This window comes from Prionailurus bengalensis, chromosome A1 (genome assembly GCF_016509475.1).
Source record: "Prionailurus bengalensis isolate Pbe53 chromosome A1, Fcat_Pben_1.1_paternal_pri, whole genome shotgun sequence".
NCBI lineage: Eukaryota > Metazoa > Chordata > Mammalia > Carnivora > Felidae > Prionailurus > Prionailurus bengalensis.
In genome coordinates, this window is record NC_057343.1 from 81744476 (window position 1) to 81765349 (window position 20874).

General features: G+C 56.0%; 1 protein-coding gene across 1 annotated transcript; it reads left to right on the forward strand.

The window, feature by feature from the left end:
- The first annotated feature begins 7994 nt into the window (after positions 1 to 7994).
- SOX1 (SRY-box transcription factor 1) lies at positions 7995 to 11979 on the forward strand. The gene has a single exon (XM_043582953.1). The coding sequence runs from the start codon at positions 8714 to 8716 to the stop codon at positions 9890 to 9892; it is 1179 nt and encodes a 392-aa protein (XP_043438888.1). The 5' UTR covers positions 7995 to 8713; the 3' UTR covers positions 9893 to 11979.
- The last annotated feature ends 8895 nt before the right edge of the window (positions 11980 to 20874 follow it).

The window sequence follows — 20874 nt, forward strand, 5'->3', positions numbered from 1 at the left end:
CAAGGACCCTGGGGGGGAAGCGTGGGCAGCGACACTGAACGTACCCATTCCCCGCCGCCAGTAGGAAGAGGTGGTGGGGCTGTGCTCAGGGTGCAGGCGACCTGCTCAATGGCCGAGATCGCGTCTACCTGGAAAGGCCGGTGGTAACTGGCCTCTCCAGTCACAGATGTGGCTGTGAGCTCTGAGGGCTGAACACAATTTCAGCCAAAATATGTAGAAAGCACAGGGTCCCTGCTCTGTAACCAGAACACCCTTCCCTGTGGCCTGCTGGGGCCCTCTGTCCTTTGGGGGCCCCTCCCCAGAGCCCTGGGTGCCAGCCCTGGAGCAGCCAGTCCCCAAGGGGAGACACAGCGCCAGCAGCCGGTTGGAGAGCTGGAACCCTCCGTTAACCAGTTTTGCAGGAAACTATGTTCACCCACTTTTTCTGCCCTGCCCCCCCCCCGCCGAGATTTAAGGTTCAAAGGCTGTGTGAAGCAGTTCTCTTCCTGATCTGCCAAACCTTCTGCCTCATTTTCATGGTGCCCCCTCCTGTGGGGAAGGGGCATCCGGGGATGCTTGGGGGTGCGCTGCGGGTCCTGCCCGGCCCCTCCTGTGTGTGCAAGGCCTGCGCCCCAAATAAGGAGGAAGGAACACTGCGAATGTGGTCCTCAGAAAGCACTCCCCCCCCAGGTGGGACCTCGACCTTCACAGGAAGTGGAGGGAAATCTGACTTCCCCTCAGGGGTCAGCTGGCTCTGCCCCCCACCCCCCAGGTGAGAGAGCATCACAGTGAGCCCACGGGCCTCCTTCCGGGGAGCGCACAGGGCAAGGGCGCTGGCTTCTGGGCCCAACCCCGCTGCTCCAGGACCTCAGAGGGCCTCCCTTTGTGATTGCGGTTTCTGGAGTAAGCAACACGCCCCACTGAAAGGCTTGAAATTGTGTCAAAGTGATGTTTTAATCTCGTTGAAAAGTGTATTAAAGGACAAGATGTAATTTATGTGAGACGCGCCGATGGAAGGAGAGATTGGAGAGGATGGCCCTTTCGCTCCCGTGAACCCCGTGTCACGTTGGTATTGAAGCCCGTGTGGCTAATCTAATTTGCAATAACAGGCATGGCCTGTAAGAAAAAAGCATCTCTGATTTCACTTTATTTCTTTTCATATAGAAATTCCTCATGACTTGTCTCCTCTTGTGAGTGATGCCTTTTCTATGTGGGGCTAATGAGAGAGTGTGAGACAGGGCTGTGTTCCCGCTCACTGCGCCTCTGCCCTGCAAACACCCCTGGTAACCGGGCTCACCTGGACTGGCCTGGACTCAGCGGGACGCATCAGGGCCTTGAAAGACCCGCTCTGAGCGCTTCAGAAACTATCGCCCCACGGCCTGCTGGGTGCCTGCGTTTACCTGCAGAGGCTGGTTGTGTCTCCCAAAGATTTTGGCTTTGGAAGTTAGCTCCGTCAGAAGTGCTGTATTCTCAGACCTTTACGTTCTACAGATTTTAATTTGAATGGTGAGGAAGCTCCCCGCGTTCCGGAAAGTTTGATCTTTGATGAGTCTTTGCACTTGCTTACAGAGGACCCAGACACACCCACTGTCACACCAGGTGCTCTGTATTCTTATTAAGCGCGGCACACGAGCATTCTTTACCAATAAAAAACTACGCGTTAGAAAATTACAACTTTTGTACAATGTAAAAAGGTGTATTCAAACTGTTAATTATGGGGGGTTGTGTAAATGAAACTTTACCAGTGACCCATTTAATTTGGTGGTAATTACTGACAAAATAAGACAAGGAAGAATCACAATGCAGTATGCTTTCTCGAAGGAGACCATTGCGCACAGGTAGTTAAGCCAAGAAGGAAGACAAAATCTGCGGGCGGCGGTGGGGGGAGGTTGCGGATGTATAAAAAGTATACAAAAATCGCACCGTGAAACCATTCGGATTGAAACAGCAGAGAACGCGGCTCAGGCGGCCTCCGGAGAAGCCCCAGCGAATTTTAGAGGCGCCGGCGTTTTCTCCTTAAAACCCAAGGCTCCGGCACCGACAGGTCAGCTCTGCGGATCCGCCGACTTGAGCAGCGACTTTTTTGGGTCCTGGAAACGCGGGGTGCTCTTTGCAGCCCGGCCTCCGCTCTCCCGGCAGGACCGGCGCCCACGGCGGGCGGAGGGGGGGAGGGGAGGGGAGGAGCACCGCTGCACCCCTGCCCAGCGCGCTCCCGGCAGGCGCGGCTGGCGGCCTCTTCCTTCCCGGCTTCCTCGAAGGACTTGCGGGGACAGGCGGAGGCAGGGACGCGGGTCCCGGCGCTTTACTCCCAAGGTCCGCCTGCGGCCCCAGCGTCAGGCGGCGGCTTGGCCGAGGCCAACCAGCCGGGCCTCCGGGCACTGGCCGGGGTTCCCGCTCGACTCGCTTTCCCGCCAAGTTGTTAATCGGTATGGACGCGAGAATACCACCCTTCCGCACCCACCGGGCGTCGCGCGCGCCCACCACGTACCTTGGCCGGGGATGCTGGGACCTCCTGGCTGGCGCCCCGGGCCCGGCGAGGGCGGGGCGGGGGGGGGGGGAGCCCGGGCAGAGCTCGAGTCCCTAAAGGCCGCCCAGCAGAACTGCGCCCCAAAGCCGCGCTCGGCCCAGCTCCCCGCCCAACTGGCTTGGGCCCGGTGGGCGCCCTGGAGGAGACACCAGAGTCCAGGTGTGCGGGGCAGGCGGCCCGCCGCGATTCTGGGGGCAAAGTTTCCCACCGAAGGGCCGGGCGGGCTGAGCGGCAGGAGGAACCCGAGCTGGCGGCGAGGCCCGGACGGCCTGGCACCCCGCGGCCGCCCAGCCCCGCGCCCGGCCCGCCGCCCCCCCCCCCTCTCCCGAGCGCCCGCAGCTCCGCCGGGCCGAGGGCGCAGGGCCCCCCTCGGGTCCCAGAGCTTCCCTCCCCTTGTCTTGTGTCTTTCATTCATAAACCTGGTGGCCACGGACGCAGCTTGAATATTGACGCCTCTCCCCCAACTGCTCTGCCGTTAACCCAATTACAGAATTCATCAAGAACTGTGTTGAATTATCTCTTTCCATACAGTATCAGCATTAGCCTAATTAAAAGCTATAATGTCTGATATAATGATTAAATCGTTAGCTCTGCTGTAGGGAAGCAATATTTTGTTTTCCCTTCAATTAGAAGCTGATTGAGGTTTTCAGAGCAGGTCAGCTGTGAAATTTGAATTATATGTGTGAGTACTGCTCACAGGGTGAGCCCCTACTCGAAAGCTCCCAGAGATTCTCCAAATGCTTTCACCCAGAGAGCTAGGAGGCACGAAACAACACTCGCGCGCACACACACAGGGTTGTTTGCTCTTCAGGGGGGATGTGCGGATCCCCACACTGATGGCTGAGGAAGGCCTTCATGTCCCCTGTCCTGCAGACACGCCGGGCGCAGGCCTCCGAACCCGGAGAGGGCCGCGGACTTGCGAGCTCAGACCGGCCACAAAGGTCTCCTGCTCAGTTGCCATCCCAAATGGCAGGGGCCGCTGGAAGTTCCCTACTGGCCAGCGGCTCTTTTTCTTCTCCTTCCTCTTTACCCCTTTCTGTGACTATTTTTCCCCCTTTAAAAGAAAAAAAAAATCAACAAAGAAACTTTTGTGCTACTTTGCCTCCGTTGGCTTTGTTTGGGAACAACGGGCCAAGTTAGCAGGGTCAGGGCACAGAGGGGGGACCCAGAGCGCCCTGGGACCCGGGCCAGACCAGTGTCCCTTACGACGCTGGGGTTGACCCCCGCGCACCCTGCCTGGAAAAGCCCCGAAGACGCGCGCCGAGCCCCGGAGACGGGCGCAAGGCCGCAGGAGCTGGACGCGGGCGCGGGGCCCGAGGCCCGGAGCTCCGAGAGGCGGCGAGGGCGGCAGCGGCCAGCAGACGGCGATCGCGGCCCGCGCTCCCGCGGCTCCCGGCAGGGGGGAAACGCGGCCTCCGCCGCCGCCTCCCCGCGCTGTCCCCCTCCAGCGGCACACGCCTCTCCTCGGTCTGCGCCTCCTGTCGGCAGAGATGACCTCGAAGGCCCTAGCTGCCTCCCCGTCTTCCCTGTTCTCTCTCCCGCGCTCGCTCCGCCGCCGCCGCCTCCTCCTCCTCCTTGCAGCCTCTTCTCGGATCACTTTTTTTCGCTCCCCGAGTCCTGCCTTGAATTGGTGGCTCCCTCCCTCAGGATCTGCCTCCTCGGAATCTCTCGGGTCTCGGTCCTTCGGGGCGACTCCAGAGCCTAGAAGGCTGCCCCCAGTCCGGGCCTCGGTTCTCCCCCTGCCTGGGAAGCCCCAGGAGCTTAACTCCTGTGGGGGCGCAGCCGCCGGCGGTGTGCGCGCATCTCCTGGGCGAGTGTCACCAGGACCCGCCGACTGAGCCAAGGCTGCGGAAGACAGGAATGTTTGGTCTCACTGCTTCCCTGCGGTGACCTTTCACTGACTCCCGTCCCCACCTGCCAACTCCTGACCTGTCCATCTCTCTGCTTGCTTGGAGCTGTGGACTGGTGCTGGCACAGAAAGTCTCCTCTAGGTGCCCGAAACGCAGCTTTCATTTAAAGATTGCTAGGGGCGATCTACAGGGAGTTCTGTCCACTCTGACCGTCTCTGCTTCCCAGATTTCTCCTGAGCACAACCACGGAGCTGTGGGGAAAGTCAAAGCCAAAAGTCTTAGTTACTCCACACAAGCAGTTTACACTGGTGGTGTTACAAGTCCAGAACTCAGTTTATTTAAAAGTCAGGGGCTCTTGTGCAATTGCCCAAATACATCATGTACATAGATATGCATATATTCTGTATGTCTACCCGCCTACATGTACACGTACAGATCTCCTCTGTGAACGCATGATGTTTATGAATGCATATACTCTTTGTGGGCATTGTGTATTCGCATGTGTATGTGTGCCATATGTATATACACATACGTATACATACACCCACGTGTGCATGTGTGTGTATATAATTTCCTCTAACGGAGCTTGGATCTGGATTCTCTTTGAGGATCATGCCCACAAGTTAAATAAAAGAACAGCAAGTATTTTCACCTATCCATATTGCCAAGTCGATCTTCACTTTGGCATTTTGAGCAAAAAGATACAATGAAGTTTCTGAGAAGCCAAAAAAAAAGCCAATTCGGTCAATCATCAGTGAACTAATCCTTCCCTCAGGGTCTGGGCCCTGACGTTACCTGGAAATTGTGTAGTCTGTCTTCAAATCCTCTAGCACCCAACCTTGAAGAATCCCTCAGTCCCAAGGAGGCCCCTGCCAACCTAGTGGAGGTGAAGAGGGGAGAAACAAAACTGGGGAGAGAAGGTGTTTTCCAAACCGGTTTTTGTACGGTTTCCTCTCCTTTCAAAGTCACTGGGGAGAGGGGTCAGGAGTGAGGAACTGAGGCTCCCAGAAGCTGTTACCGACGGGAGTCTATGTGACGCCCCTCAGTCTCCATGCCAGGGTGGAAGGCACGGAGAGGTCTGGCACTCACTGCCCTGCCACTGCCTAATTGGCACAGGCGGCTGGTGCCAATCATCTATCGCTTGGCAACAAGTTACACCTGCGGCTCCAGTTTAATGCTTGTGCGTGTGGACACCCAGAGCGTGCACCCGCTCGGGCCCAGGGAGCATCTCGTCACTCAAAAGGGCTTGTGGAGAGAGCCCTGAATGCTGAGCATCAGCGTGATCTCACGCAAGGCTAAACCATTTACCTCCCATTTAGATGCTCCGGAAAACAAGGGTAACATCGTATTTGGAAACAATTTTCAGGATGGTGGTCGAAAGAAACCAGACCGTTCAAAGTCGGCCATCCAAGTTCCCAAAAGCATAAAGCATTCCTGCAATGCTGACTGGAGTGCAGGGTGTTTATAAAATAAATTGCCCCATTGATATGGAAAATAATGTGCCAAGCCTGACTCACACAAAGCATTTTCAGGGGGTCTTAGGCTATTTAGTTTAAAATCTAAATTGAAAAGCAGAGGAAAAGAAATCTTTCAATTGCTAAGTGGATAATATAGTTTATAATTTGTAAACCATTTCCTTTATTTCAGTCTTGCTGACTTTCCATAACACACTGGATCTCACTGCACACCCATCGCCTCCTAAATTATCAAAGGAAAAACGGGCCTGTAGCATTCTTAAACAATATTCTTGTTCTTTTTTTGTTCACTCACAATGTAACTGATATTTGGAGGTAGTGCATGAAACAAATCAAAAGATTTAACAAACTCGATTGATGAAATGAGAAGGTAGTTGAAAACCGACTTTATAACCTAGATATTTAGTGAAAAACTAAATACAAAACGACATTTCCTTTCTAATATAATTATGTATTATTTGATGAGTTCACTATTAACTGCTGAATGGCCTGAAGCGGAAGCAGTTCAATCTGCAGAGACCAATTTGCTGTCGCATGGCATACTGTAGCAACCTTGAAATAATAATAAAAAGGCTATACAGTAATAATCACGGTAACTGGGATCACAGAGAGCAGGACGCCTGCACCTCGGGCGAGCAATGGGGTCAGGATATTCACCACCTCAGAGGTTTTTTTAATGGAGGGGGAGGGAGAAGGTGTCACGTGCTCACTGCCCAGAACACTTCAACGTCCTTATTAGAACGCTTAGGGTCATCGTCGCCGGTACATGGTTATTCCGATTACAAGATGGTCAGTCACGCCGCTGTGGTTGGGCTCGGCTTCACCCACGTCCCCTAAGCACCTCCCTCTCCAGGGCGCGCACACACGCCCGCGTGGAGTAGGCACGAGGGGTTCTAGGGCTCGAGGGAGTCTCTGCAAAAAAAAAAAGGGGGGGGGGACTCTGGGCCACTTGCTTATCGTTCGGACTGAAATGGTAGCGTGAGCGCCACGGTGGGGGCTCTGGACTGGGCTTGGAAATCTCTTGTGCGTCCCCAGATGGAGCACACTGTGAGGGTTAGGAGTTGTGGCCGAAGACAGGGCCTCACTCCTCCCAGGAACCAGGCCTTTCGTTCGCATTATGTAGGAAAGCGGCATCTGTCACTGAGTCGTGAGGCCCCGCTTCTCCCGTTCGGTGTCCAGTGGGCCCCGCTGCGTTCACGCAGTTTTCATAGATCTTGGGCCAACAGCTGCTGGAAGATTCGCTCCAGAAAAGCGTGGGCTCCATCGTTCTTTCGCGATTTCAACAAACTTTTTCGATTGTTGTGGAGTCACTACTAGACTCCAGATCTTGTTGTCTCCCAGCTCCCTGGCAATTCCTTTTGAGGAGGAAGGAGCCAAATTGAGAAGACGCCCCCAGGCTCATTGAAACCCTCAACAAACACACACACAAAGTTCAGGGCTGATGGAGCGAAGTCTGACAAAACGCCCCCTCTCCTCCTTAGGGGGATTCTCGGGGCCTGGACCGGGAAGGCCTTGCGGATGAGAGAGGGCACTGGGGAACCTCCGCCCACGCGGCGGCCGAGCAAGTATACCCGGGAGGGTCTCGCAGGAGAACTCGTGGGGGGCTTCCGAGCTGCGGATCTCAGACGCCCTCCAGCTACCCCCGGCTCCCGGGGGCGCGCCTCTCCTCCCAAGCCTCGGCTCCAACTTTCCCCCTCCCAGCAAGCGCAGACTTGGCCGGCGGGGGTGCCGCGGAGCTGGGTGCTCCTCTAAACAAGGTTCGGGGCTGTATTCCCCCCCAACCCCCAACACCCCCCCCCCCGCCCCCAACGAGTCTTTCTCCGTCTTCGCTTTTAAACCCAACCTTAATCGTTCGGAGCGCGCGGGCGGGAGAGGCGAGGAGGGCGAGCTCGGGGTTCGCCGCCGCCGCCGCCGCTGCCGCGCGCGCTCAGGAAGCAGCGTGGCTGTGCCCCCTCCCAGGCCTCCTTCCCCCTCCTTCCTGCCCCTGCTCCCCCTCCTTCCTCCCCTCCTCCCGCCCCGCCGCCCGCGCCCCGAGCTTCTACTCCCTCCCCACGTCACTCGCCAGCGCGCCATGCAAATCACCGCCGCCGCCGGCTCCCATTGGCCGCGGCGCGCTCATTTAATGGCAGCCCGGGCCCGGCGTATGGCTGCTGGGCCCCGCGCGCCGCCGGCCCCGCGTGCGCCTCCGCTCCGAGCGCACGGCCTCGGGCAGGCAGCGGGCAGCCAGTCCCGGGCTCGGCGGCCCCGCTCTCTGGCCCTCTCCTCGCGCCTGCGCTGCCCCCGGCCCCCCTCCCCAGCGGCCCCCCTCCGCGCCCCCCTCCGCGCCCCGCTCCCCCCCGGGCACCTGGGACCGGCACATGCCCAGCGCACGCGGCGCGCCGCGCTGCTAGAAGTTGTAGCCCCGGAGTTGGAGGCCGCCGAGGACCGAGCGCAGGAGCGAGGAGGTGGCGCTCGGCGGCGGCCAGCGAGAAGGCGGCGGAGAGCCCCGGGCCAGGCCCCGCGCACGGCTCACGTCCCGAAAAGTGGAGCTGCAGCTTGGCGACGCCTGCACCTGTTTGCGCCGCTCCGCCGAGGCGACCGGGCTGCGGCGGCGGCGGCGGCGGCGAAGACGGCGACCCCGGCCAGCGCCCTCTTCGGCAAGTGGTTTGAGCGCCAGGAGAAACTTTGCACCTGTGAGCCGGACCTGCGCTGAGTGCGTGTGTTTTTGCCTCCCGTTCCGTTGTCTTCGCTTCCACCTGCGCCCCGCTCTCCTCTCCGGTAGGACTTCTCCCCCTCCCCGCGTCCCGCTCCGTTCGATTGAGCCCCTCTCCACCCTCCGCCCCCCGGCCGTCTATGCTCCCGGCCCTCCCCGCGCGGTGCCGGTGAACCCGCGGGCCGCCCCGATGTACAGCATGATGATGGAGACCGACCTGCACTCGCCTGGCGGCGCCCAGGCCCCCACGAACCTGTCGGGCCCGGCCGGGGCGGGCGGCGGTGGGGGTGGCGGTGGCGGCGGCGGCGGCGGCGGCGGGGTCGCGAAGGCCAACCAGGACCGGGTCAAGCGGCCCATGAACGCCTTCATGGTGTGGTCCCGCGGGCAGCGGCGCAAGATGGCCCAGGAGAACCCCAAGATGCACAACTCGGAGATCAGCAAGCGCCTGGGAGCCGAGTGGAAGGTCATGTCCGAGGCCGAGAAGCGGCCGTTCATCGACGAGGCCAAGCGGCTGCGCGCGCTGCACATGAAGGAGCACCCGGATTACAAGTACCGGCCGCGCCGCAAGACCAAGACGCTGCTCAAGAAGGACAAGTACTCGCTGGCCGGCGGGCTGCTGGCGGCCGGCGCGGGCGGCGGCGGCGCGGCGGTGGCCATGGGCGTGGGCGTGGGCGTGGGCGCGGCGGCCGTGGGCCAGCGCCTGGAGAGCCCGGGCGGCGCGGCGGGCGGCGGCTACGCGCACGTCAACGGCTGGGCCAACGGCGCCTACCCCGGCTCGGTGGCGGCGGCGGCGGCGGCCGCGGCCATGATGCAGGAGGCACAGCTGGCCTACGGGCAGCACCCGGGCGCGGGCGGCGCGCACCCGCACGCCCACCCGGCGCACCCGCACCCGCACCACCCGCACGCGCACCCGCACAACCCGCAGCCCATGCACCGCTACGACATGGGCGCGCTGCAGTACAGCCCCATCTCTAACTCGCAGGGCTACATGAGCGCCTCGCCCTCGGGCTACGGCGGCCTCCCCTACGGCGCTGCGGCCGCCGCCGCCGCCGCCGCGGGCGGCGCGCACCAGAACTCGGCCGTGGCGGCGGCGGCAGCGGCGGCGGCCGCGTCGTCGGGCGCCCTGGGCGCCCTGGGCTCGCTCGTCAAGTCCGAGCCGAGCGGCAGCCCGCCCGCCCCCGCGCACTCGCGGGCGCCGTGCCCCGGGGACCTGCGCGAGATGATCAGCATGTACTTGCCCGCCGGCGAGGGCGGAGACCCGGCGGCGGCCGCGGCGGCCGCGGCGCAGAGCAGGCTGCACTCGCTGCCGCAGCACTACCAGGGCGCGGGCGCGGGCGTCAACGGCACGGTGCCCCTGACGCACATTTAGGGACGCGGGGACTCTGCGGCCCGCGCCCACGACGCGCGACGAGGGAGCGCGCGGCCCGCCCCGGGCGGCCTTGCTTTTGTACAGACGGTTCCACGTTCTTGTAAAGAGGAAGGCACTGGCGACGAGCGCGGGCGACCCGCGGCCCCCACCTCCCCTTTGCGGGAGCTCCTGGGGACCCGCCGGGCGCAGACACCGCCGTGCGGTCTAGGCCGACTTTGGGGCTTTCTTGAGACTTTTTGTACAGTATTTATCACTCACGGAGGAGACGGAAAGCGTTTTCTTTGCGCGAGGGGACAAAGGCCAAACCAAGCGAGAGGCGACTCCCAACTTTTCTATCCCGGCCGGCGCGCCCCCTCACCCTGCACCGCTTCCTGGCGCCGTTTGGTCGCCCGAGACCCGAGGCTCGGTGCCGGGAGCTGTGCTCGTTCGTTATTGATGTAGTGAGGCAGATCCAGACACTTAACGACTTTTTTGTAGTTGTTACCGCTTTTTTTTCCTTTTTTTCTTTTTTTCTTTTTGGTTGGTTTGTTAATTTATACACAGATCTCCCCAGTGCTTTCGGGTGGCCGCGTTATATTCTGGGTTTTGTAAAACTTTCTGTATCTGAGCATTTCCATTTTTTTTTGTTTTGTATTATTTCTTGTAAATGCATTGTGAAATTTTTATTTTCGGCGTTGCGGTGTGGGGAGGGGGATTCAGATTATGTACATAATTTCCTAAAAAGCCTTTCTTCTAAAAACGAAAAAAGACCTCTCCTTAAAACAAAAAATGCATCGAGTTTTGAGTCAATAAATTTGAGAGAGAGAGAGGGAGAAAAAAGCCCAGTTTTCCCCTGTAATTGGAACGTGCTAATTTTATATGCATGTTTTGTGACTTTAAAATACAATCAGTAAATCAGAAGAAGGAGAAAGAGGCGTTATCAGCATAAACTAAAAGTGAGAGACTCCCCGGGGTGTGTGTGTGTGGGGGGGGGGGAGATACGATCTTCACGGAGCTCCCTTCAGTGGAAGGGAAGAAACTTAAAATCGATAGATGGTTTTGTAGCATTTACAGTGTTAATACGGATCAAGAAATAATGACCAGGTTTCTAGTCTGGCCCTTTGGTGTGTTGTTTCTAACCGCGGGCCCACATGGCTGCTTCTGCGTCCCCGCCGCCTAGGATCTCTGCCGAAGTTTGGTCTGCAGGACGAAGGAGACCCCGATGGCGGCACCAGGCCCCGGACGGATGACCTCCGTGGGGTCACGGAGGCCTCCAATTGCCCCGCAAGTAACAAGATTGCAAATGGAATTTATCTGAATTTGTCTCAAGGGAACACACTTGGAACCAAAATGTAGTGCAACCGAGCCCCCTCCGTCCCTCCTCAGCCCCTCCCTCTGGCTTCTTTCTCCTTGGGAAAGGGCAAACCGATCAAGAATTCTCTCTCTTTCTCTCCCCCCCCCCAACATAAATACACAGCACACTCGCTCTGTACACTCCACCACCCCCCTACCCGCAGAGTGAACTGGGATACACAAAATGTGTTTGTTATTCCTAACGAGATCGGAGGGTGTTTGATGCTTTAAATTTTTTAATTATATTTTTTCTAGGTGTTTATGGGTACACTGCAGTTTTTTCTGGAATTTCAAGTTTTCTGTAAAACTTTGTCTTCAAGTAACCTGACAGCATTAAATACTGCATTTAAAAGTTATACTGTAGCAAATACGTTTTGAAATTAGTCACAACATAAAGATGAAGTTACATTCTGGGGGAGAAAAAAAAGCCTTGAGGCCACATCAAAACACGTTGATTTCATCAGCTTTAGGCCTCCTCCTTCATTTTCTTTTCTTGTCCTGGAATGAGCAGAGACCATCTCTCCAAAAATGGGCCTGTGCTCCTAGGTTAATGAGAACCTCATTCAGCCTGCGTTGGAGAATAGCTTTAAGTAAAATGCTAAACTGGCAATTGACATGTGTCTTTTTTGGAGTCGTTTTGATAATTTGGCTTAAACCATGCATTTTTTAAAGTGGCTGCAAAAATTTCAGGAACGATGTCCACTGCTTCTTTCTAACAGATAATAAAGTCCCCTCTTTTTTTCTCTTTTCTTTTATTTAAGCAATCTGATCCTTTGTGACACGGTGGCCCCTGAAAGTGTTTGGATATGTGTGGATTGCTGAGTGGCACAGCATCAGGAAGTAGTCTGGGGATACATGAATAAATGCCACACAATCCTCTGGGAGATGCTTTGGGAAATTCGGTAATGCTCTGCTAATTCACCACACCCAGCTTAAGGAGCGGGCCACATGGCTCTGAAACGTAGGTTAAACGGACTCTCTCCGTGCTTTTGCTAACCCTAATCCCAACATGTCCCCACACTTATTAAAGCGGCACACAGATGTGTGGTTGTGGCCACAAGTGTGTACGCCCCTGGTTGGTATCTGTGCTCAGCCACTGGCATCCAGATCCTGGCTCATCCCCCGTATTAGTGATGTGGTCACACTCGTGTGTCAGACTGAGAAGTGTAGCACCGGGCAGGAGTTCTGGACACAGCTGTCCCTGGGTCTCCCCGAAGGTGGATGTAGGACATTTTCCCGCCTGTGAGCATACAGAGCCGAAATTCAATGCCAGGTGCTGGGAGCCACTTCTGTTAAAAACCCAGGAAGATCTTAACATAGGAATTCCTGAAATCCCGCGAAATTTGTTGTGTTGATTAGAACGACATGGAGAAAAGCAAATAGAGATCCGTGAATGACTCCATTAAAAATAAGCCGGGATGGGGGGAGCAGCCGGTGGCTGGGATGCACGTCGGGGCTGAGACCCTGGTTCTCCAGCAGCGTTTGTGCGGTTTACACTCGTGGAGAAAATCTCCCACTAGGCCCTGGAGACGGCTCGCTCGCCTGCGAATTTGGTTCTCGTCAAGGTTCCTCCTCATGACATTCAGGAAACCAACCGGGATCTGAGGACTCTGATATGATGGCTTCATTCACTCCCCCAATCACAGGGTGCTTGTTCTCCCCACAGCTTCGTCCCGTCTTTGCTGCAGAACCTGGCGCAGAACGCGGACAGGACTCGCTGGGGAGCCGGGTGCAAAGTTTGCAGAACTTGGCGCAGAAGGCGGTTCTAGCCGCGGGTGGCACGGTTTGCCGCGGGGGGGGGGGGGGGGGAGGAGGGGGAGTTGTCTGGTTTCCCACCACCTGTATTTAAACGAACAGGCCCTTTTTGTGGCTGCCCTTGGGACTTGACTCCAGCCCCTCGCGCCCGGCCCGGGAATCCCACAGTAGCGAGATGCCATGCACTGGCCGGAGAACCAGCGCCGGCAGGCGCGCCCGCTCTGCAGATGTGGGTCGGGAGCTTGGCTGACGGGTCTATTAAAGGCGCGCGTGGGAGAAGGCTCGCACGCACGTTCACGCAGTTCTTTTTCCCGACAAAGACTCGGCCACGCAGAGCTCTGTCTCCGGAAAATTCCGCTTAATTCGAGAAAGCATCCGGGGCCCCGGGAGGCGCGATCCAGGGCGGCCGGGCTCCGGCACCCGCCGCCTGCCCGCGGCCCCCCTCCCCGTGGCCCCTCCCGGCTCCCCCCCTCCAGGCTTCCGCAGCCTGGCCCGCGGGGCAGAGGCTCCAGAAACGTCGGCGGCAGAATGTAATAATAGGTTTGATTCCTTGGAAACTTCAAGTGAAAAGCAGACTTGGCCTTGGCGCAGCCCCTTTTCCAGCACGACTCTTCGGCGGGATTGAAATGCTGGGCCAGAGGGGAGGGGAGAGGGGCGCAGGCCCCCGGGGCGAGCAGCCGAGGGGGGTGGGTCCGGTCCCCGCCCCCGGGGCCTGCAGGGTCACCCCCCAGCCCGACGGCGAGGCCCGGCGGAGAGGGAGGGGGGCTCGGAGCCCTCGTCCCCGCCCCTCCTCCGCCCCCCGCCCGGCCCTTCCCCTCCAGCTGCGCGCCATCCGCCCCCGGGAACCCAGCGGCGTGGGCGGCGGGGCGCTGGGGGCGCGTCCCGGGTCCCCTCCCGGCGGGGGGCGGGGGCGGCCGGCCTCCGGCCCCGCTCCCCGCCCTTCCCGGGCCCTGCTCCGGCGGAGCCCCGGCCGGGACGGCTCCCTGGCCTTCGCGCCCCGCTTGCGTCCTCCCCTCTCCGCCGTGCGCACCCCTTCCCGGCCCGCCAGCCGCCCGCCTCCCTCCGCCTTTACCTCCGTCCCCTCCCGCCTCCGACTCAGTCCCTTCCTTTCTCCGCGAGCCCGGCCTCCCTTTGTCCTCGCCGCGTCCGTCTCCGCCCCGCGCCCCGGCTGCTGCTGCCGCCGAGTCGGGTCGGGGTCGGCCGGTACCCGGACGTGGCCCGTCGCCCCCCGCTCGCTCGGCCGCGTCCCCACCGGCTCGCGCGGGAGGGGCGGGGACCCCGGCAGCGACCCGGAGCCCCGCGTCCGGGCCGCCCGACCCTCCCGGTGCAGCCTGGGCTCCGGGGCTGGCGGTGTCAGCCGCGGGGGATTAAGGTGACTGATGCGAGGGAAGAGGCAGAGTGTTTTTGTGTTTAAAGAGAGCGGGATTAGTAGAGAGAAAGTCCTGACCCGGGGTCAGCTGCAAGTCAAACCCTTTTACAATCAGCGGGCGGAACAAGCGCGTCTCCGGGCCGGGCCGCAACACGTGGGGGGAAGGCGGCGGGGCGGAGGGCGGCGGGGGTGGGGGGAGAGGGGGACCCCGTACCCCCAGACTGCGGCATCCCCGGACTGTGGGGTGGAGAGCGGAGGGGGGGTGGGGTGGGAGGGAGATGGGGGTCCGCACCCCCGGACTGCGGGATGGAGGGCAGGGGGAGGTGAGGGTCCACAACCCCGGACTGTGGGGTAGAGGGCAGGGGGAGAGGGGGCCCCGCACCCCCGGATTGCGGGGTGGAGGGCGGGAGGAGGTGAGGGTCCGCACCCCCCGGACTGTGGGGTGGAGGGGGGGAGAGGGGGGCCCGCACCCTTGGATTGCGGGGTGGAGGGCAGGGGGAGGTGAGGGTCCGCACCCCCGGACTGCGGGGTGGAGGGCGGGGGAAGAGGGGGCCGAGATTAGGGACTGGCACTCCTGGCCGGAGCGCGCACTGGACGGGGCGAGCGGAGGGGGCGGAGGGGGCGCGGGGGGGTGGGGCGCGAATCACCGCGGTGCGGGTTCGGAGCTTTGCAGGGTGGGATTAGCTGCCCATCAGAATTCCTTCCAAGCCGGAATGCCTGCGTCTGCCGTTTCCTGGGCCGTCTCCCGCTGCTCTTCGGATGGGAGCCTGGGGAGAAGGCCTGATGGGCTCCCTGCTTTAGGGGCTCTGTCTTACTAAAGCAGCTCTTTTTCCGTAAGAAACCCAAACCGAAAGCCCAGGCCCTGGGGCGAGGGGCGCTTCCCGGCCTCCAGTCCAGAACCGTGGCCTCACTTAGGCCCTTGCAAACCCAGATCGGAGGCGGAGGCGTGTAGCAGTGAGGGCGGGGGGAATATGTTAGGACCCCCATTGTCCATCAGGGTGGAGGAGTGGGGCCCTCATTTGGGTTATAAACCAGGCGTTTTTCATCAGGGAGTGAAATCCCCTGGCGGCGGGTGGGGGTGGGGCGCTGACCTCAAAAGTAATAAAAACTGGAGTTGGGGGGGAAGGATGAGAGGGGTCAGGAGAAAAGAACAGAACAGAGATAAATTTGTCTTCCTTAGCAGTCAGGTTCAGAATTTATGCTTAAGTAACGCCAAGAGTTTTGACAAATATGAAAAACAAGGGAAAACACGACAAGCAAACTATCCATCCAATATAGAAAAAGGTCATCTATCTTGGTAAACAAACAAACAAATAAAAAATCCAGGATTGGCACACTTTTCTCTAAGTTGGCTTTTCGTCTTTAAATGTGAAAACATCGACACCAAATTGAGAGAGAGAAAGCAGGCTTACAAACACCACGAAAGGAGGGACTGGGAGTGAACCCAGGCCCTTCCCGGGGCAACACCGGGTGCCCTGGCGGCACATGGGCTCGGGGTTCAAAACCAAGTAGCCAAAACTCGCCAAGTAGCTCAGGAACTTGCTAAATGTAACCGATGGGGAAAATTGGTCTGTGGCAAAAACTCTGGACTCTGAGAGTAATTCTGGATGCCCGGCAGGCAGCTCCAAGGCTTTAATTGCCGGCAGCCACTTCAGAGCAGCCACGCGGGCACATTAAAGACGTTTGTCAAGAACAGGTCACATGCAAAGTCTCGAAATAGTCAGCCAGTCAAATCAGTGGAAAAAATCAGCTTTTGTTAGATTTTGCAGCTTCAGGAATTAGGCATTCACTGCAGAGCTGCGGTTTTGAGAAATTGCAATGTCAGGCATGTTCCCAATGGGGAAATATTGTGAACGTGGAGGAATGTAAGATTGGGTCTGACAATGGGGAAACTGACAAGAGGTATCACCCAGACATTGTTTTCTCTCTGAGCACCCCGAAATGCTAACTAGAGACGATATCTAGAGGCAGCAATAGAACTCGCAGTTCGTCCTACGCACTTGAGACCTACGGAAACAAGAGTCTCACCCGCCTGGAGTACTGACCCAGGACTTCCTACGATGAATCCCAGAATGTAGGGCAAAGTACCCGATAGGTAGACACAACCACAAACACGACACCAGCAGGAAGAAATTCAAAGCAGAGGCCAACTTGTCTTTTTATTTCTAAGCAACAGAATAGGAGGAAAGCCAGGCGAGCGTCCTTTAACCCGGAAAAGGATTTAGAACCCTCTTGCTTTTAAGTCATCCAAACTATCGGGGGAATTTTCAGGACATAGAAAAGCCCAAACTTCAGCAGTAAATTTACCGTGAATTTCCGCGTAGAGATCAACGCAGAAGCTTCGCTCTTTGTGTTCAAAACCGAACTGAAGAGTGAAGTTGATTCCTGTAAAAATTGGCTATTTGCGTTTTCACCCTACAGGGAAATGACAGATGTGTGCTCAAAGAAAAGGAAGAATTTAGGTGAAAAGTTAGTCAATATGGTATTTGTCGTATTTCTAATGTCTGTTGAATCGTAGCACAGCAACATGGGAAAGAATACAGGATTTGGAGGAAGACAGGATTGCAGTTGAATCCAGGCTTGGCATGTGTCAGCTCATTGCCCTTGATCAAGTGTCCTTCTGAGTCCATTTTCTCATATGCAAAAAAGAAATACTAGAACCCACTTCATAAGAATATGGTCAGGATTAATGATGTAAGGAGCATGCTGCGTCTAGCAAAGAGTAGACCGTCAATAAGTGGTCACTTGACATAGAAGCCTGTGTCGGCCCGGGCAGGGGTACAGTGGGACATCAATGCCAAATTTGGCCTGAGTGGGAGCAGTGTTAATTGTATGCGCCAATACAATTCGCCGATATATTCATATTAATAACAAGCCGTCTTTAGAGTTACGTGACAACCATCCTATTCATTCATTCATCTGTTCAACAAATACCATTATGGGCACATTGTACATCCAGGTTATCACAGGAGCACGTGTGTGTGTGTGTGTGTGTGTGTGTGGCCAGGTGCTGGGGCTCACTACCCAGTGGGTGGGACTCATTGTCACATGAACGAGTACGTTATTGAGGGCGACAGTTGGGGGGCAGAGGTATTTGCTTCACGCTGCCTGATCATTTGTGCCCCATTTGGGGGAATCAGGGAAGGCTTCTCAGAAGAAGTGAAAGATGGAAGCCGGACATCCTGGTGCTGCTCCAACATTCCCTGTCGCCAGTCTTGACACGAGGCGTAGGCACTGCATTTCTGTACGCACCGGTGAAGAGTGCCACATAAATCTGAGCAGAGGATACATGAGAACCGCTTTGTTTTTCAGTGAACTGCTAATGCAGATTGGCTCTGAGCTGTCAAAGATGTAGACTCAGAGGTTCACTCTGGCAGCGGGCTCCCATCTTCAGGGTGCACAGGACACGGGAGAGCTTGCTTCACATCCAGAATCAAAGACCCCGTGCCCCTGACAGGCCAAGCCTGGGGTTCCAGTGACACCCGGGATCTGCACCATCATAGGCACACCCCGACGAGGTGAGACGGGTCCTGCGTGATACTGGGAAACTGGTGTCAGGGGAGAGGCCCCCAAATTTGTATGATAAATAGAGCTGCTAAAGCTGTGTCTAGATCATTTAAATTCAAGTAGCGATTTATTACTTATAAAGTGCTCTCACTTAATTGTTCAATTACATGACTTTTGAAAAAAATTGAATTAGCGAGAGAAGAAAAAAATTTAAGCTGGATTATTAGAATGTCATAAAGAGGAAGGACTGACTGATTTACTGCCTTTATTTTCCGTTTTCCAACAAATCGTTCTGGCTGCCTGTAAAGAACTTTGCCGCTCCTGAACCACAGTTAACGTGCAAACACCACGAGCATATACCACGCACTCGCCTTTTGCTTTTCAGGGGCCAAAGCATTCGTGTCAGTTAGCTGAGAGTAATTTTAGTGGCACGTGACATGGAAGGAGGGACATTTAATAGTGCCCATGAGATGGGGTAAATCAGCTTAACTGGATAGGTCATGATTATAACAAAGTGCGGTATCATTAGTTTCTCCATACTGTCATCTGTGAAATGGGAATATTTTGTTGTTAAAAAACCTTGATCCATTCACTACTTTAAACATCTTTGTGCAAATCGAGGGGCTGCCGTATGAACAAGTAAGCTGTAAACACGGGCAGTGCTACATCTACAAAGCACGCAGTTCTGCTTTATGGACGTCCCTATTACCGCCGATCACAGTAAAGACCGCATTCCTGCTGTTGACAGACACAGATGTGGATTAAGGTGTGGTTGTGGGAGAAATCGTGACCTATGTGAATGGCATGTGAGAAAATAAATTTTAAATACAAGATAATGAGAGAAAATGTTCCATAAAAAAGAATCAAAACTGTGTTGATAATCTAAGAATTCCAGTATGGGTTTTAGGTAATTTCAGGACACAAGGTGTCATTCAGGAAGTCTAATAATCTATGCATTTTAACTATAGCTTTTTGGAGACAGTGACTTTGCCTTTGTTGACTAAATCATTCATAATTTTAACGGATGAGAATGTCAGGCCAGATAATCAGGCCCCTGTAGATAGTGGGGAGGGCGGAGTTTCTTAAACTGACTCGTTCTGAATATTATCACATGTGATTAATACCGCTGTTGCCCCTAGTGCCACCATCACGTGCATGTCCCTTTTCTGTTCCCCACAACACCCAGAACGGGGGATGCTCTGTCACCACGTGGCGAATCCAGAGGAAAGAAAATCCTGCACTCGGAAAGGAGGCATGTGCGGGAGCGGAGTTGTTTATATTGGAGCCATTGAAATGAAGAGAGAAGAATAAAAATTGAGCAAAGTAAAAATCTAGGGTGGCTCTGAACACAGGATTGCTCCTGGCCAATACCATCAGACTCAGCCTCTGTGGGGACAGTTGGGAGAGGTCCTGGGGCTGCCAGCATTTACGACCAAAAGGGTCACAAAGCTACTGACCGTATTTTAGTAGGTCCTTAGCATATGGGCTTACGTGTCAGTATGTCACCTGTAATTCTCTCCGAGATGCACGGATTTAAATTTGGTTATGATAATCTGAGTAAGATACTAATGTAAAAAACTTTCCTGATCATTAAAAAAAAAATTGTTTTAGTCTTTCAAAGTTAGAATACTACTGGAAATGTATTCTCAATTTTAAAATATGAACTATGAAATTTGGAAAACAAACTAAAGTATGCACTTGCTAAGGGGAATTATATAAAAGCCTTGAGATAATTAAACCATATTTTATTCCCCAAAACAAATATATCACCTGTAGGCAGTACTTGCAGAACGCTAAAATTGTATTTAAAATCACAGCTCAAATTTAATTATGCATGTGCATTAAAAATAGATCATTTAAAATCAAGCTACAAGCTACAAGTTCAATATAAATACGAACAAATTAAGTTTTAACTGAATTTGAAACAGTTATGATTATAAGAAATCAGGTTTGGAAAAAAAACCCAGAACATTTACAATAACATTTTAAGGTGAAGTCGTCACATTAGGGATTTATTTAAACTTAACGTCCAGAAAGGGGCCAGACCAGCATGCTTCTGCCTGAAACCCTGCCAGAGAGGAGAGCCCCCAACAGCCTCGTGCAGGTGAAGTCTTCGCCGGCCAGAACAGCTTTGGAGAGAGCAGGTGTACCCCTGGCAGTGACCACATGGAAGGCCTCACTCCCAACATCACCAAGGCTCCTGGAGACCAGAAACTGATTGGCTTGATTCCCCACCATCAGCAGAGTTCCGAGCACCTCGTACGGGGAAAGCAGCCATTCACTGAAGTGAATCCATGCAGAAGGGCACACGTAGGGGTATAGGCTGCTGACAAGGAACCAGAGAGAGCAAGGCTGGCCTCAGCCGGGGCCCCCTGCATCCCCAGGGGAGGGTCCAGTGTCACGTGTGATGGTGTGAAGGAGAGAAGGCCCCTCGGGGACTCAGCATAGTGCCTGCCACATCTCAGGACACGGGGAGCAGTAGTGTCTTTGTGGCCGCTGTTTTTGTGGTTCTTCGGGAGATACAGAACGCAAAATCGAGGCTAGAGAGCAGGACACGCCCTCCCGTGGCCTGGTGCTGAGGCAGCAGAGGCTCCGGAAGAGTGAAGCTCTCTCACCTCCATGTCCCATAAAACGGGACTGAGGGGCAGTGGAGGCCACGGGGCTTGTATTTCAATTCTGAATTCCCCAAGACCTGCTCTGTGATTCGGCAGGTAGTGGGGTGCAGGGAATGTTTGTTAGTCAAGTGAGGTGTTACGACTGTAGTATTGCGTTGTGCAGCGTTGTGTCTTGCGGTTTCATGCTGTGCTGTTTCGTGTTCTGTTAAGGTCAAGGGGTTCTCTCAGGACCATCAGGGCAAAGTCACACCCGGCGTGCAGAGATGGTCCAGGCACCTGGCGAAAAGGAAGCATGGCAGGGACGAGGCTGTCACCTCCGGGGCTGCAAGGCAGAACTGGGAGCCTCCTGGTAGGAGTCACACAGTGGGGACATTACCTCTTCCTGCTTTAATCATACAACTAGC